We start from the raw sequence: 15,490 nt of genomic DNA on the forward strand, positions 1-15,490 counted from the left end.
TCGTAGCCCCCCTCCTCAAAAAAAAAAGTCCTTGGTCCTGGGGCTGGGGGGCGGTCCCGGCCCTCCCCAGAAGCAGCCGCATTCTCCCTCCCGCGTCCGGTTTTCCGCTCCCCTTTGTCTTTCCGTCGCCTTCTCCGCCCCTCGGCCCAGCCCTGTCTAACGGACCCCGGCGTCCGGGCCTCTAGGGTCCAGTCCCTCGGGATGCGCGGCCCTGTCTACGCTGAGGATGCGGGCCTCGACCCGGGGGGCTGGGGGGACATTGGGCAGAGGGAAAGAGGGGACATAACGGTAGAGGGGGGAGGGAGGGACAGAAACGCACGCAGACACACACACACACACACACACACACACACAGGCGCGCGCGCACATACACACATACACACACACTCACGCACGCACACACTGCCACACCGCATCCTCCTCTTCTGTCTCCCAGCCGGCTCCGCCCGGCCGTCCCCCCGCCCCCACGGAGGTCAGGGAGGCCCTCCCGGAGGAGGCTTTTCCCGGGTGAGGGAGTGGGGGTTCTGGGGGGGGGGAGCGCTGCCCCGCCGCCCCTTCCCCCGCACGCTGGATCCGTGAGACGCTAAGGATGCCAGATCCTGGAGGTAAGGAGTCCCGGCCGAGGCGCTGAGCCTGGGAAGGGGGGTGGGAGAGGTTCTGTGCAGCTTGGGGTACCCCCCCGCCCCCGCCAGCGCCTCCTCTTCCGTGGTCTCCTTAGACCCAATGGTCTGGAGATGGGGGTGGGAGGGAAGTGAAGTGTGATTGGGGGAGGGGGATGCCTGGGTTAGGGGAGCTGTGATGGGTGGGGGGTTATTGAGGTGAGGAAACTGGCTGAACAGAGGTATTATTGGGGGGTTTATTGGGCCCGGGGGCTATGATTTGGGACGGGGGTTATTGGGGATTTGTTGGGGTGAGGGACTGGATGAAAGGGGGTGTTATTGGGGTTTATGGGGGGCGAAGGCTGTGATTGGAGAACGGGGTTATTGGGGGTTTGTTGGGGTAGGGGTCTGACGGTGTGATAAACTGGGATTGGGGAGGAGGGTTATTGCGTTTATTGGGGTGGGGTTCTGGCGGGGTGGGAAGCTGTCATTGAGGAAAGGGGCTATGGGGGGTTTATTGGAGTGAAGGGCTGACTGAGAAGGATGTTATTGAGGGTTTATTGGGGGCGGGGGCTATGGTTGGGGAGGAGGGTTATTGGGAGTTTATTAAGGTAGGGGTCTGACTGGAGGTCGGGAGCTGTAATTGGAGAACGGGGCTATTGGGGTGGGGGGCAGACTGATCAGGGAGGTTATAGGGGGTTTCTTGAGGGTGGGGGCTGTGATCGGAGCGGTGGGGGGCTCATTGGGGAGGGGGCTGGGTTCCTACCCCCGGCAAAGCCTAGGGGGCTCCGCCCGGTCTGGGAGTGGGCGCTGCCGTGGTAGGGGGCGGCAGAAGATAATTTGATGTTTGAATCTCGAATCCCCCGGCTCTCCTCGTCCTGTTGCGATCGATAAATTAATAAAGAGCGCCGCGGAGGGGCTGGGAGGTGGGGGGGACGGTGGCGCGAGCGCTGGGGTTAACCCCTCCCTGTCCAGTATCCCCCCCATCCCCCTCCCCAGGATTCAGAGAATCCAGCGAGGGCGGCGGGATGGGGAGCCGGGAAGGCAGGGCCGCTTGGAGATTCCGTAGCTCCATGTCCATCTCAACGGGGTCGTCAGAGCCCCCTCTCCTTCTGGGGGGCGGGTGTGTGTGTGTGTGTGTGGAATCCCAGTTCCATCAGAGGGAGACCCCCCACCCTCTCCGGAGGCTTGGGGGCTGGGGGAGGCTTCTACTGGTCTCGGCCCTGTCTGCCTTCGCATCCAACTTCACCCCGCCCTTCTCCTCTCCCTCCATCCTTCCCTAAGCTGCCCTTTCATTCATTCATTCATTCAATCGTATTTATTGGGCGCTTACTGTGTGCAAAGCACTGTGCTAAGCGCTTGGGAGAGTACAATATAACAGACATATCCCTGCCCACAAATGGTCCTGGGTCTCCTTCCTCTGCCTTCCCCTGGTCTTTTCAAGCTCCCTCTGGCTCGCCTCTTCCTCCCTCCTTTCTCCATCCCTCCCCTGTCCATCCTTCTCCACCCTTCCCTACCCTCCGTCTCATTCATTCATTCCTCTCCCCACTTCTCCCCTCCCCTCCTCTTCACCAGAACTGGTCTCTGGCCCGGGGGGCGTGGGCGGGGGGAGTGTGCCAGGCTCTTCTGGGGCCAAGAAAGGGTTTGAGTTCCCCAGACCCACTTCGCCCCGAGGCAGCATGTTTTGGGGATGCCCAGGTCGGGGGGAGGGGGGAGACCCACTCTCCGGGAGATGGAGAGGGGGGACACCTGAGTCTAGAGCCAAGGGGCTGAGCTGCCGAGGGACCCCCTCCCTCCATGTCTCTAAGTAGGAGAGGGGGCTTGGCTGGGGTGTGGATGGGAGGCGCAAAGGGGCTTAACTTCTGCTGAGTCAAAGAGGGGCGTTGCCAGAAGAAGCGAAGCCCAATTCCCGGGAGGGAGAGAGGAGTCGAGCAGACGGGCCCCTCCTGGGCCAAAGGCTCTGGGGGTTTGTCTGGGTTGAGTCGCGCCCCCCAAGGGGCACCTGCTGCGCGGACCCCCTGGGATGGGAAGGGCACCTGAAAACCCCTCTTGACTCCCTCGACCTCAATCACAACCGGCGGCCCCGTCCCCCAATCCCTGGGGCCGGAGGGTCCTGTGCCAGGATCTCAAAGCTCTTAGCAAATAGGAGTGGGACGAATTGGTAAGCAGACTTCCAGGCTTGGGAAGGCTGGAATGGGCCAGGTACCTCCCCCAGCGGCTTTCTGGAGTCCAGGCCCCGGGTCAGTGACCCCAATCCACCTGTTAGCCCGAGCTGAACACTTTCTGTTGTCCTGCCCAGACCACCCCACCCCCTGCCCCTGACGGTCGGTCCAGTCCAGTGTTGGGCAAAACACCACGGGGGGCGGGGGAGGAGGCAATATTCCAGGTCCTCTGGAACAAGCATGGTGAGAGGCAGGTGGGGCCGGATCCTAGAATAGGAAAACGGGACAGGGGGTCTCCCCGGATTTGCCTTCAGCTCTTCTTCCCTCCCCCTCCCCCGCCCCATGTTAACTCCTTTCTGTCTCTCTGTTGGGATTTGTTCCACTCCTTCCATCCACCATCAAGAAATTAGAGGGGGGCGGCAGGGGGTAGAGGGCAAGAATTTCCCCAAAGCACCCCCCGACCCCGGTCATGGGGTCAGAAAAGACCCCCAACCACCTCAGGTGGCTCCAAAGTCAGAGATTTCCTGACAGATGCCAGGGCATGAGAGACCAGATTGTAGAGGGTCACATGTGTTATTAGGGGACATGTGCCCTCACATGCATAGGTCTGTGTGGGTCAGGCGATCGTCCAGCTATCTTGGTCAAGGGCTGCCTTTCCTCATCCAAGAATGACCTAAGGTCTTAGCACAGGGCAGGGCTGTCTTCAGACCTTGAGTGACACTGACTCCAGGCAGAAACAAAAAACCAAGATGGCATCACCATCTTTGGAAAGCCTCTTGTAGTCTCCCTCACTATATGGCGCCCCAAAGTGAAGACTTAACTTGCTTACGGCATGGTGCTGGATCTGGTGGAACAGGCCTAGGAAGAGGCTAGGTGGATGGAGAATGGGTGAGGGAAGTCCAGGAAAGCCTCTTGGAGGAGGTGTCTCTAGACTATAGACTTTAAGACCATTGTGGGCAGGAAATGTATCTACTAACCCTATGATGTCATACTCTCCCAAGTGCTTAGTACAATGCTTTGTAAACAGTCAGTGCTCAATACATACAATTGATTGATTGATTAAAGCTGTGATGCAAGGAGGGGCAGGCTCAGAGGGGAAGAGGGAGGATCATTCTCTTGTTTGCATCCTACTCCCTGATCCAAAGCTTCCTTACCTGGGGTCCACCACAGCCCCATTCCCTTTCACCCCATTCTGAGCAAATAATAAGCAGTCGACTAGAGTCACAATTATTATTATATTATTATTATTCCTCCAGACTGTAAGCTCATTTTGAGCAGGGAATGTGTCTAACAGCTGTTATATTGTACTCTCCCAAGTGCTCATTAAATATGACTGATATTATTACTGTTACTATTGGGCTGTGGAGGTTGAGAGTGGTGAAGAGACTAACCTAAGGCCACAAAGCATGTCAGTGGCAGAGCTGGAATGAAGGGTATAGGGGGTGGCAGCAGCTGCCTGAGGAAGAAACAACTCATCTCTCTCTTTCTCTCTCTCTCTCTCCCCCTTCTCCAGTTCTCCTTCACCATGGCTTCCTCCAAGCTACGAGACACAGACGAGGTTTTTGGTAAGTGTCCTGCCCTTACCGGGAGGGCAGAGTTATTACATAGAAGTTGGGGATCTGCTGGTCTCTGTCCCTCTCGAGGCCTGGGATGGGGAGGTAGGCTTCATCTGAGAGAGAGGCTCTGGAAGGGAATGTATCTATTTATTGTTGAATTGTACTCTCCCAAGCTCTTAGTACAAAGCTTTGCACACAGCGAGTGCTCAATAAATACAATTGATTGAATGACTGAGAGGACCCTCATGGTTGGGGGAGGAAAGGCACCTCCCTCCTCTAGACTGTAAGCTCACTGTGGGTGGGGAATTTGTCTGTTATATCGTTATATTGTACTCTCTCAAGCACTGAGTACAGTGTTCTGCACACAGTAAGTGCTCAGAAAATATGATTGACTGGCTGACTGGGCCAGAGGCCAACAGGCACATAAGCAGGGGAATAAGGTGACGTGTTAGCGGGGCTGGTTGTCAAGGGAAAAAGAAAGCCAACTGATGATAGGGATGGGTTGAACACTGGCTCCTTACCAATGCTTAGTACAGTGTCTAGCACATAATAAGCACTTCATATATACCATCATTATCTTTATCTCTCTTTTCCACCCTCCCTAAAGTGGGTAGGGGGGGTCCAATCCAGAGCTGACCAATACCTGAGTGAAGATCTTCCTCCTTGTCCTTGTCTATCCAAGTTCTGCCTCAGTCACTTTGACGTGTATTTTGTGTGCGAGATTGTAGTGTGTGTGACTATATGTCTCAGTTTACTCAGCTGAGGACTCAATACCTGTTCTCTGTCCTCCTTAGCCTATGAGCCCCATGTGAGACAGGGATTGTGTCTGTAGTTATCTTCCCCAGTTCTTAGTACAGTGCTTTAACAAATACCATGATTTTATTTTTGAATGGTATGGGTTAAGTGCTTACTATGCGTCAAACACAGTTCTAAGTGGTGGGATAGATATGTTAAACAGATTGGACACAGTCCCTGTACCACATGGGACTCCTAGTTTAAGAAGGAAGGAGAGCAGGTACTGAATCCCTATTTATACAGTTGAGAAAACCGAGGCCCTGAGGAGTTTAGTGACTTGCCCAAGATTACATAGCTAGCAAGCAACAGAGCTGGGATTAGAACCCAAGTCCTCCGACTCCCAGGCCCCTGCTCTTTCCATTAGGCCACGCAGCATTATTATTATCCTCATTTTGCTCTTCTTATTATTATGATGAAGGGGTTTAGAGAGGTTGTGTCTAAGCACATGAGAGTCTGCCTCGGTCTCCTCTTCTCCTTCGCCTCCCAAAGGCGGCTGGAGTTTTATTTTGATCCCTAATTCCCAGGAAGACTCCGCCCCAACTCATCCCCGTCTGATTAAATGTTAATGAGCTCCCGCAGACCGAACGCTGAGCTCTCGCTAACGAGGGGTTTAGAAGAAGGGAGATTTTTCTCATCGTCCGGCCCCGGCCCCGCCCCATCTATTCGGTTCAGAAATCTCTGCAGTGATGAGGGGCACCGCCAAGGTAAGGGGATTGGCACTCTCGCCTGCCCCTTCTCATATCGCTCATATCGTACAGTGTTCTCATATCACTGTACTTCCATCTCCCTGCCGACCCCTTACCCACGTCCTGCCTCTGTCCTGGATGGCCCTCTCTCCTCAAATCCTATAGACAATGACTCTCCCCTGTTTCAAAGCCTTATTGAAGGCCCATCTCTCCCAAAGGCCTTCCTTGACTAAGCCCCCCCTTTCCTCTTCTCCCATTCCCTTCTGCGTCACCCTGACTTGCTCCCTTTGTCCATCCCCGCCCCCCCGCCCAGTCCCACAGTACTTACGTACATATCTATAATTTATTTATTGATATTGATGTTTGTCTACCCCTCTAGACTGTAAGCTCGTTGTGGACGGGGAATGTGTCTGTTTATTGTTCTATTGTACTCTCCCAAGCGCTTAGTACAGTGCTCCTCACACAGTAAATGCTCAATAAATGATTGAATCAATGAACATATGGCATTAATTCGTTCATTTGTATTTATTGAGTGCTTACTGTGGGCAGAGCACTGAATTAAGCGCTTGGAAAGTACAATTCAGCAACAAGTAGAGACAATCCCTGTCCACTACAGGCTCACAGTCTAGAAGGGGGGAGACAGGCATCAAAACAAGTAAATAGGCAACAATAGCATCAATATAAATAAATAGAATTATAGCTATATACATTAATATAAATAAATAAAATTATAAATATAAAACAGAATTATAAATATGTACATATGTACACGGCATCAATCAGGTCTGCTGTGGATATAACCTGATCATCCTGTATCACTCCCAAATTGTACCATGATCTTCCTCTAGTGACACGCCCCGGGCCTGGGCAGACCAAGCTGGGGTTGCTTGGCATGTAGTGTTCAAAGGCTGGTAGTGTTACATGTGTTTGGAGGCAGAGTGGACATACCTGTGTGGGAATATAGGGGCGTGGGGTGTGGGCAGCAGGGTGTTGTACCCTCCCAAGCGCTTAGTGCAGTACTCTGCACATAGTAAGCACTTAATAAATATCACTGATTGATTGGAAGAGAGCTTGCATGCAGGGGTCCGTGGGTGGGAAGCAGGGGAGTGAGCCTAGCTGACACCCTGGGAAGTCAGTGTTAGGTTAACTCATTCATTCATTTATCCATTCAATCGTATTTATTAAGCACTTACCCTGTGCAAAGCACTATGCCAAGCACTTGGGAGAGGATAATATAACAATAAACAGACACATTCCCTACCCACAACGAGCTTACAGTCTAGAGGGAGAGAGAGACATGAATATAACTAAATAAATCACCTGCTGGGAAGAGCCATGTGGGCAGAGACCCCGAGGTGAGCTGGTTGTGGGCAGGGATTGTCACTCTTTATTGTTGCATTATACTTTCCCAAGTGCTTAGTACAGTGCCCTGCACACAGTGAGCGCTTAATAAATATGATTGATTGAATGAATGAGTGAATGAGCATGTGCGTGCATTTGAGTGTGTTTGCACATCATGCCAGGTTGCCCAGGCGTGTTAGTAGCAACATGGTCTAGTGGAAAGAGCACGGGCCTGGGAGTCAGGGGTCCTGTGTTCTAATCCTGGCTCTGCCACATGCCTGCTGTATGATCTAGGGCAAGTCACTTAACTTCTCAGTGCCTCAGTTCCCTCATCTGTAAAATGGGGATTAAGACCATGAGCCCCATGTTGGACAAGGACTGTGTCCAACCCGATTTGCTTGTATCCTCCCCAGTGCTTAGTATAGTGTCTGGTATGTAATAAGCACTTAACAAATACCATTATTACTATTATTATTTTAGGGGCAGCACATGCAGCCCAATACTTGAGGACAAGCTCTCAATTCATTCATTCATTCAATCGTTTTTATTGAGTGCTTACTGTGTGCAGAGCACTGTACTAAGCACTTGGGAAGTACAAGTTGGCAGCATATAGAGACGGTCCCTACCCAACTAATTATTTAGTACTGGGAGAGCACACTTGGGCGAGTACTATATAACAGAGTTTGTGGGTACATTCCCTGCCCACAGTGAGCTTACTAGAGGTTAATGAAGATATCACTGTAAATGAAGTTGTTAATGCAGATAGTGACTTATTGATTCAAACCCCCCGCCCAGCCCCATAGCACTTAAGTACATGTCTGTAATTTTTTTTATATTAATGTCTGTCTCCTCCTCTAAACTGTAAGCTCGTTGTGGGCAGGGGATCTGTCTGTTGTATTGTTATACTGTACTCTCTCAAGCGCTTAGTTCAGTGCTCTGCACACAGGAAGCACTAAATAAATATGATTGACAGAGTCAGGGGGGATAGAGTAGGAATGGATGACGAGGGGGGGCTGTTTTACCACCTGCCTCACCACCTCTTCATCTCTTACTGCTTCTGCATCTCTTACTACCTCTTTCACTATTTCTGACCATCTCCGTGTCTCCTCATCATTACTACTGCTTACTGCTTCTGCATCTCTTGCTATCTTGCTAACAGGAAGCAGCGTGGCTCAGTGGAAAGAGCCTGGGCTTGGGAGCCAGAGGTCATGGGTTCTAATCCCGGCTCCGCCACTTGTCAGCTGTGTGACTTTGGGCAAGTCACTTCATTTCATTTCTCTGGGCCTCAGTTCCATTATCTGTAAAATGGGGATGAAGACTGTGAGCCCCACGTGGGACAACCTGATCACCTTTTATCCCCCCCAGTGCTTAGAACAGTGCTTTGCACATAGTAAGTGCTTAACAAATACCATTATTATTATTATAGCACATAGTAAGTGCTTAACAAATACCATCATTATTATTATCTCTTTCACTATCTCTGACCATCTTTGTGTCTCCTCTATCTAGACCTGGATGACGTGGTCCCGGAAACAGCCCGGCTGGACAGCAGCCTGCACAAGGCGCGGGCTCAGCTGCTCGCCAAGGGTAGACGACACCGGCCATCTCGCTCCCGCCTGCGGGATAGCGCTAGCTCCACTGAGGGCGACGAGGGTCCTGAGCACAAGGTGAGAGGGTTGGGGAGGAACCCCCTGTGGGTAGAACACCCGGCCCCATTGGGGATCAAGCTGCACCTGACAATAATAATAGTAATAATAATTAAATGCTTACTATGTGCCAGGCACCGTACTAAGCCTGAAGCAGCAGAGAAGCAGTGTGGCTCAGTGGAAAGATCACAGGCTCTGGAGTCAGAGGTCATGGGTTCAAATCCCAGTTCCGCCAATTGTCTGCTGTGTGACTTTGGGCAACTTCTCTGTGCCTCAGTTCCCTCATCTGTAAAATGGGGATGAAGTCTGTGAGCCAGCCCTCCGTGGGACAACCTGATCACCTTGTATCCTCCCCAGCCCTTAGAACAGTGCTTTGTGCATAGTAAGCGCTTAATAAATGCCATTATTATTATTATTACTAAGCGCTGGGGTAGATGGCAAGCAAATCAGGTTGAACACTGTCCCTGTCCCACATGGGGCTCACATTCTCAATCCCCCTTTTCCACAAGAGGTCACTGAGGCCCAGAGAAGTGAAGCAACTTGTCCAGGGACTCGCAGCAGACAAGTGGGCAGAGCTGGAATTAGAACCCATTAGGCTAGAGCCACTATGCCATGCTGCTTCTCTGGTGTGACCAGCCCCTGCTGTGGCCCTCCCAAAGTACGAACACTAACTGGGAACCAGGCCCCTCGCACAGTGCGGCTGGAACCAGACCCCCCAGCTCAGACACTGTGGTCAGGCCCAGCATGTGTCCGGGGTGGCCCAGCTCCTGTGGCTGGACTCAGAGGGCCAACCCAAGGTGGGCCTCATGGTCTCCTCCCATCCGCAGGCCGATGGTGCCGGCAGCCCCCTGCACCGGCTACGTTCCCCGTTGCACTCAGCCCTGCCTGGGCTGGGGTCCGGCCTACCGCCCTCCGCAGGCCTGGCCAGCTCCAGCCCCTTCTCCCGAGGCTCCGAATTCTCCTTTGAGGCGGCTGGCCTGCGCCGTGGGGGTCCGGAGGAGGATGAGACCCCCGCCTCCCCTCTGGCCCGCTACCGCCCACTGCACAACACCTCTTCCCACGAAGCCTTGGCCTCTCCACTGGCCTCCTCGCCTCCTAAGTCCGGCCACAGCTCAGACAGCTCCCCCGTCTACGTGCGCCGGGACCCCAGGGCCGAGCGGCACAGCGAAGGTGAGTCGGGGCGCCCCCTCCCGGTCGCCTCTTCAGCGTTTAGCACAGTGTTTTGCACACAGTAACCGCTTAATAAATACGATTGAATTGAATCACTCTTCAACGTCCCCGACTCGGAAATCCTCCAGGCCAATGCACCCGCCCCCCAGTGGGCAGAACCGGGATTGCAGCTGCAGGGAACTTGCAGCTCCTTGACCCACAGTGCCCTCTCGTGTTCAGGGAAGGAATGACAGGCCCGGGGGCTCGAGCATTCATCCATTCATTCATTCGTATTTATTGAGCGCTTACTATAATAATAACAATAATAATGGCATTTATTGAGCGCTTACTATGTGCAAAGCACTGTTCTAAGCGCTGGGGAGGTTACAAGGTGATCAGGTTTTCCCACATGGGGCTCACAGTCTTAATCCCCATTTTACAGATGAGGTAACTGGGGCCCAGAGAAGTCAAGTGACTTGCCCAAAGTCACACAGCTGACAATTGGTGGAGCCGGGATTCGAACCCATGACCTCTGACTCCAAAGCCCGTGCTCTTTCCACTGAGCCACGCTGCTTCTCTGTGTGCAGATCCCTCTACAAAGCTCTTGGAAAGTACAATTCAGCAACAGATAGAGACAACCCCTACCCAACAACAGGCTCACAGTCTAGAGAAGCAGCGTGGCTCAGTGGAAAGAGCCTGGGCTTTGGAGTCAGAGGTCATGAGTTCAAATCCCGGTTCTGCCAATTGTCAGCTGTGTGACTTTGGGCAAGTCACTTAACTTCTCTTGGCCTCAGTTACCTCATCTGTAAAATGGAGATTAAGACTGTGCGCCCCACGCAGGACAACCTGATCATCTTGTATCCCCCCAATGCTTAGAACAGTGCTTTGCACATAGTAAGCGCTTAACAAATACCATCATCATTATTATTATTAGAAGGGGGGACAGACAACAAAGCCAAACAAGTAGACAGTCATCCATATCAAAGTAAATAGAATTATAGATATAGATATATAGTTATATTTTATTAATGAAATAAATGGAATTCATTCATTCATTCACTCACTCATTCAATCGTATTTATTAAGTGCTCACTGTGTGGTTACTGTGCGCTTGAGAAAGTACAATATAACAATAACTGGTGACATTCCCTGCCCACAACCAGCTCACAGTCTCATTCATTTTCATTCATTTGTATTGATTGAGGGCTTACTGTATGGCAAGTACTGTACTCGGCTTGGGAGAGTGTCATCATCCATTCAATCATTCATTCGTATCTATTGAGTGCTTACAGTGTGCAGAGCACTGCCCTGAGTGCTTGGGAGAGTAAAATATAATAATAATAATAATAATAATAATAATAATTGCTATTATGGTATTTGTTAAGTGCTAAGTGCCAAGACTGTTCTAAGCACTGGGGTAGATACAAGGTAGTCAAATTGTCCCATGTGTCTTAATCCCCCTTTTACAGATGAAGTAACTGAGGCACAGAGAAGTTAAGTGACTTGTCCAAGGACACACAGCAGATGAGTGGCGGAGCAGGGATTAGAACCCATGCCCTCTGACTTCCAAGCCCACTCTCTTGCCATGAGGCAATTCTAACATTCGCTGCCCCCAATGAGTTTACAGTCTAGAAGGGGAGACAGACATTAATATCAGCTTTAGGCGTGGCCTAGTGGAAAGAGCACAGACTTGGGAGTTAGAGGACATGAGTTCTAATCCCCCCTCTTCCACTTGTCTGCTCTGAGATCTTGGGCAAGTCACTTAACTTCTCTGTGCTTCAGCTACCTCATCTGTAAAATGGGGATTAAAAGTGTGAGCCCAGTATGGGACAACCTGATTACCTTGTATTTACCTTAGCGCTTAGAACAGTGCTTGGCACATAGTAAAGCATTTAACAAATACCATAATTATTAATTATTATTTGGCGGTTGCAGGGACTACCCCTTGCTGGTCAGAAGTGATACTGCAGGCCCACCACGCCCCCTCTCCCCACCTGTTGGGCAAATGTTCTTTTTGGGTTTGGATTGCTAAGTGCTTTCTGCACATAGTAAGTGCTCAATAAATGCCACTGATTGAGCATAGTGTCCCTGTTGGAGGAGGCCCCCAGGGTGAGGGAGGGTAGGGAGGAATCAGCAGGGGTACCTGGGGGAAAGGCGTGAGGACAGGCCTACTGCCCTCCCAGATGACTGCCGAGATGCCAGCCCCCCCGAGCTCGCCAGCCCCACCATCGGCCTGGACAAGAAGACGAGACACAAGTTCCTGGACCTGGGGTGAGTTGCAGGCAGCCCCTGCGGGAGGACCAGAGGTGGCAGGGGGGGCAGAGGGTGGATCTGGGGGTTTGAATATCCAGTTTGGGGAAGGGGACATGTGTTACGTGATGCCAGGTGGGCAGTGGGGAGGGGCAGGGGTCCAGGCCTCTATCTCCAGGACTCCCACTCCATCTCTGGGTCCAGACCCCTGCCTCCGTGGCCTCTCATTCTGCCACTACCTCCTCCCTCAGGGTCACCCTGCGCCGGGCCTCAACAGGAAAAAGTCGGAAAGATAAAGGTGGCAGCCGCCTGTCCATGGGCAGCAGGTACCAGCTTCCTACCCCCCTGCCTGTCTGTATCACACCCCTGTCCCCTGGGAAGCCCAGGAGCCAGCTTTGAGGCCTTCTTGCTATTCCTCAATCTCATCTATCTCTCCACCGACCCTTTGTCCACGTCCTACCTCCGGTCTGGAACTCCCTCCCTCCTTATATCCGACAGACAATTCCTCTCTCCTCCTTCAAAGCCTTATGGAAGGCCCATCTCCTCCAGGAGGCTTTCCCTAAGCCCTCCGTTCCTCTTCTCCCACTCCCTTCTGCATCTCCCTGACTTGCTCCCTTTATTCAACCTCCCTCCCAGCCCCACAGCCATAAAGTCCATATCTGTAATTTATTTCTATTCACGTCTGTCTCTGCTTCTAGACTGTAAGCTTGTTGCGGGTAGGGAATGCATCTTCTCCTAAGCGCTCAGTACTGTGATCCACACACAGTAAGCACTCAGTAAATACGATAGAATGAATGAATGCCTCCCTTGCCACACCCTCAGCTCCACCTTCTTGCGGCTACCTGCCCACACCCCCGGTGCTGTCTTGGCAGGGAGTCTGTGGAGGGCTCATCCCGAGGGGGCAGCTCCCCGTTTCTGCCCTTCTCCTGGTTCACGGACAGCGGCAAGACCTCCACATCCTCGGGCAGCACGGCCTCCCCCGCCTGCTCCCCCAAGCATGAGGGCATCAGCCCCAAGAAGTCCGCATCGCAGGTCAGTGCCGCTGATCCTATGACCTGTGGGCCTCCCTCCAAGATTGGGATGCCCTTTGACCTCCCTCCCTCGGGGGGGACGGGTGGGCATGGAGGTGGGGTGGGACCTTGGCCCCTTTGCCTACCCATTCATTCATATTTCTGGAGCGCTTATTGCATGCAGAGTACTGTACTAAGCGCTTAGGAGAGTACAATACAAAAATATCCCCACAGGAGTCCACTTTGAGCGACAACTCGACACCCCCCAGCAGCAGCCCCCGCCTCCCCAGCAGTGCCCGGCCCAAGTGTTCGTACCCCTACCACACGCTGTCTCAGTCCTCTGATGAGGTGAGTGTAATGGCCACCTCCGGCCAAGGCCAAGACCTCTAGACTGTAAGCTCGTTATGGGCGGGGGATGTGTCTGTTTATTGTTGTATTATACTCTCCCAAGGGCTTAGTACAGTGCTTGGCATACAGTAAGTGCTCAATAAATACAACTGACTGACTGAAGACCGGAGGCTGAAGGCTGTGGGGTCTGGGTGGGGGCCTGAGCCGCCTCTGCTCCAACAGGTGACTCCCTCCCCCCATCCCACTCCCTCACCCTGCCCCCGTCTCTCCCCCCCCCCACAGTTCTTGGAGGAGCCCCCTCCCCTCCCCACAGCCACTCACTGGACCAGCCAGCAGGTGGGTCAGTGGCTGGAGAGCTTGCGCCTGGAGCAGCACGTGGCCGAGTTTGCTGCCCGCCGGGTGGACGGGCAGCAGCTTCTACAGCTGGACGGTGGCAAACTGAAGGTAAGTGTGAGTTTGTGTGTGTGTCCTGCAGGGTCATGCCCTCAGGACTCCAAACATGGCCCTGGGGCCAAGAGGGTCTCTGCGACCTCTGATCTTAGACCCAGGGGTCCCTCAGAAAGTTCTGAGCCTAGAATACTACTAATAATAATTAGGATACTTGTTAAGTGCTTACTATGTGCCAAGCGCTGTTTTTAGCACCGGGGTAAATACAAGGTAATCAGATTGGATACAGTCCCTGTCCCGCATGGGGCTCGCAGTCTTCAACCCCATTGGACAGAGGAGGCAACTGAGGCCCAGAGAAGTGAAGTGACTTGCCCAAGTTCACACAGCAGACACGTGGTGAGGCTGGGATTAGAACCCAGGTCCTTCTGATTCCCAGGCTCACGCTCTATCCACTAATAATAATAATGGCATTTATTAAGCACTTACTATGTGCAAAGCACTGTTCTAAGCACTGGGGAGGTTACAAGGTGATCAGGTTGTCCCACGGGGGGCTCTCTGTCTTAATCCCCATTTTACAGATGAGGTAACTGAGGCCCAGAGAAGTTAAGTGACTTGCCCAAAATCACACAGCTGACAACTGGCAGAGCTGGGATTTGAACCCATGACCTTTGCCTCCAAAGCCTGGGCTCTTTCCACTGAGCCACGACTACTTCTAGGACCATACAGCCAACCCCTACAGCCCCCAAATCCTTTGAGATCTGCCCCTGGGGTGGACAGAGGGTACTGAGGAAGCTCCCTCCCACCAGGGGATAGGCTGGGGAGAATGCAGGGGTTGGGGGTGGCAGAGGGACAACTACTTGGGGGATTTTCCCTGGAGAAACTCTGCTGTGGCTGGGCCTAGAGGCAGGGGGCTGCCCGGGATGGCCGCTGGGGTGGAGCTCCTCCAATCCCCCACTCTGCCCCCCGCCCCAGAGCCTGGGGCTCAGCAGCTCCCACGACCGGGCCCTGGTCAAGCGGAAGCTGAAGGAGCTCAGCGCCGCGGCAGCCAAGGAACGCAAGGCGCAGGAGAAGGCAGAGCGGCAGCGAGAGAAACACAAGCGCAAGGAGATGGAGCCCCACCGGAACTAGGGGAGCAGCCCCCCTCGTCACCGATCCCGGCCCCTCCTCCACCACCTTGCCCGGCCCAGCCCTGGGGTTTGCCCCTCCCAGCGGGGGCATCACATGGACGCAGAAAGGGTCTGAGGCACTGATTGGGGCACTGGGCGGGGCACATGGACTGGTATGGGAGCCTGTCCTGCCCCCACCCTGGGCAGTCCTGGCAGTCCTAGCAAGGAGTGTGGGACCCAGCACCCCCTCCCCGCCACCTCCACACCCACTGCTCTAATAGGGCTGCTCCTCGGTGGCCCTCCCCATGAGAGAGGGTGGGCATGGCCCCCCCACCCCCCCCACCACGCCCCCTGCCCAGCCAGGGCTGCCCGCTGGCGGTTCTCCCCACGAGACCGGGTGGGCACAGCAACCCCACCCTGAGGGGAACAATAAATTCCACTGCAAGAAACTCTGG

At 53.4% G+C, this 15,490-nt stretch overlaps 1 protein-coding gene across 1 annotated transcript; it reads left to right on the top strand.

Moving 5' to 3' along the window:
- The first annotated feature begins 423 nt into the window (after positions 1-423).
- Positions 424-15,313, top strand: SAMD14 (sterile alpha motif domain containing 14). The gene is made up of 10 exons (XM_038753588.1): positions 424-605; positions 4,275-4,326; positions 8,649-8,806; positions 9,613-9,955; positions 12,118-12,205; positions 12,436-12,510; positions 13,057-13,216; positions 13,429-13,542; positions 13,825-13,986; positions 14,902-15,313. Exons 2-10 carry the CDS (start codon positions 4,287-4,289, stop codon positions 15,055-15,057), a joined length of 1,296 nt encoding a protein of 431 aa, XP_038609516.1. The 5' UTR covers positions 424-605; positions 4,275-4,286; the 3' UTR covers positions 15,058-15,313.
- Positions 15,314-15,490: the final 177 nt, after the last annotated feature.

The sequence above is a fragment of the Tachyglossus aculeatus genome, chromosome 11 (assembly GCF_015852505.1).
Source record: "Tachyglossus aculeatus isolate mTacAcu1 chromosome 11, mTacAcu1.pri, whole genome shotgun sequence".
Lineage (NCBI taxonomy): Eukaryota > Metazoa > Chordata > Mammalia > Monotremata > Tachyglossidae > Tachyglossus > Tachyglossus aculeatus.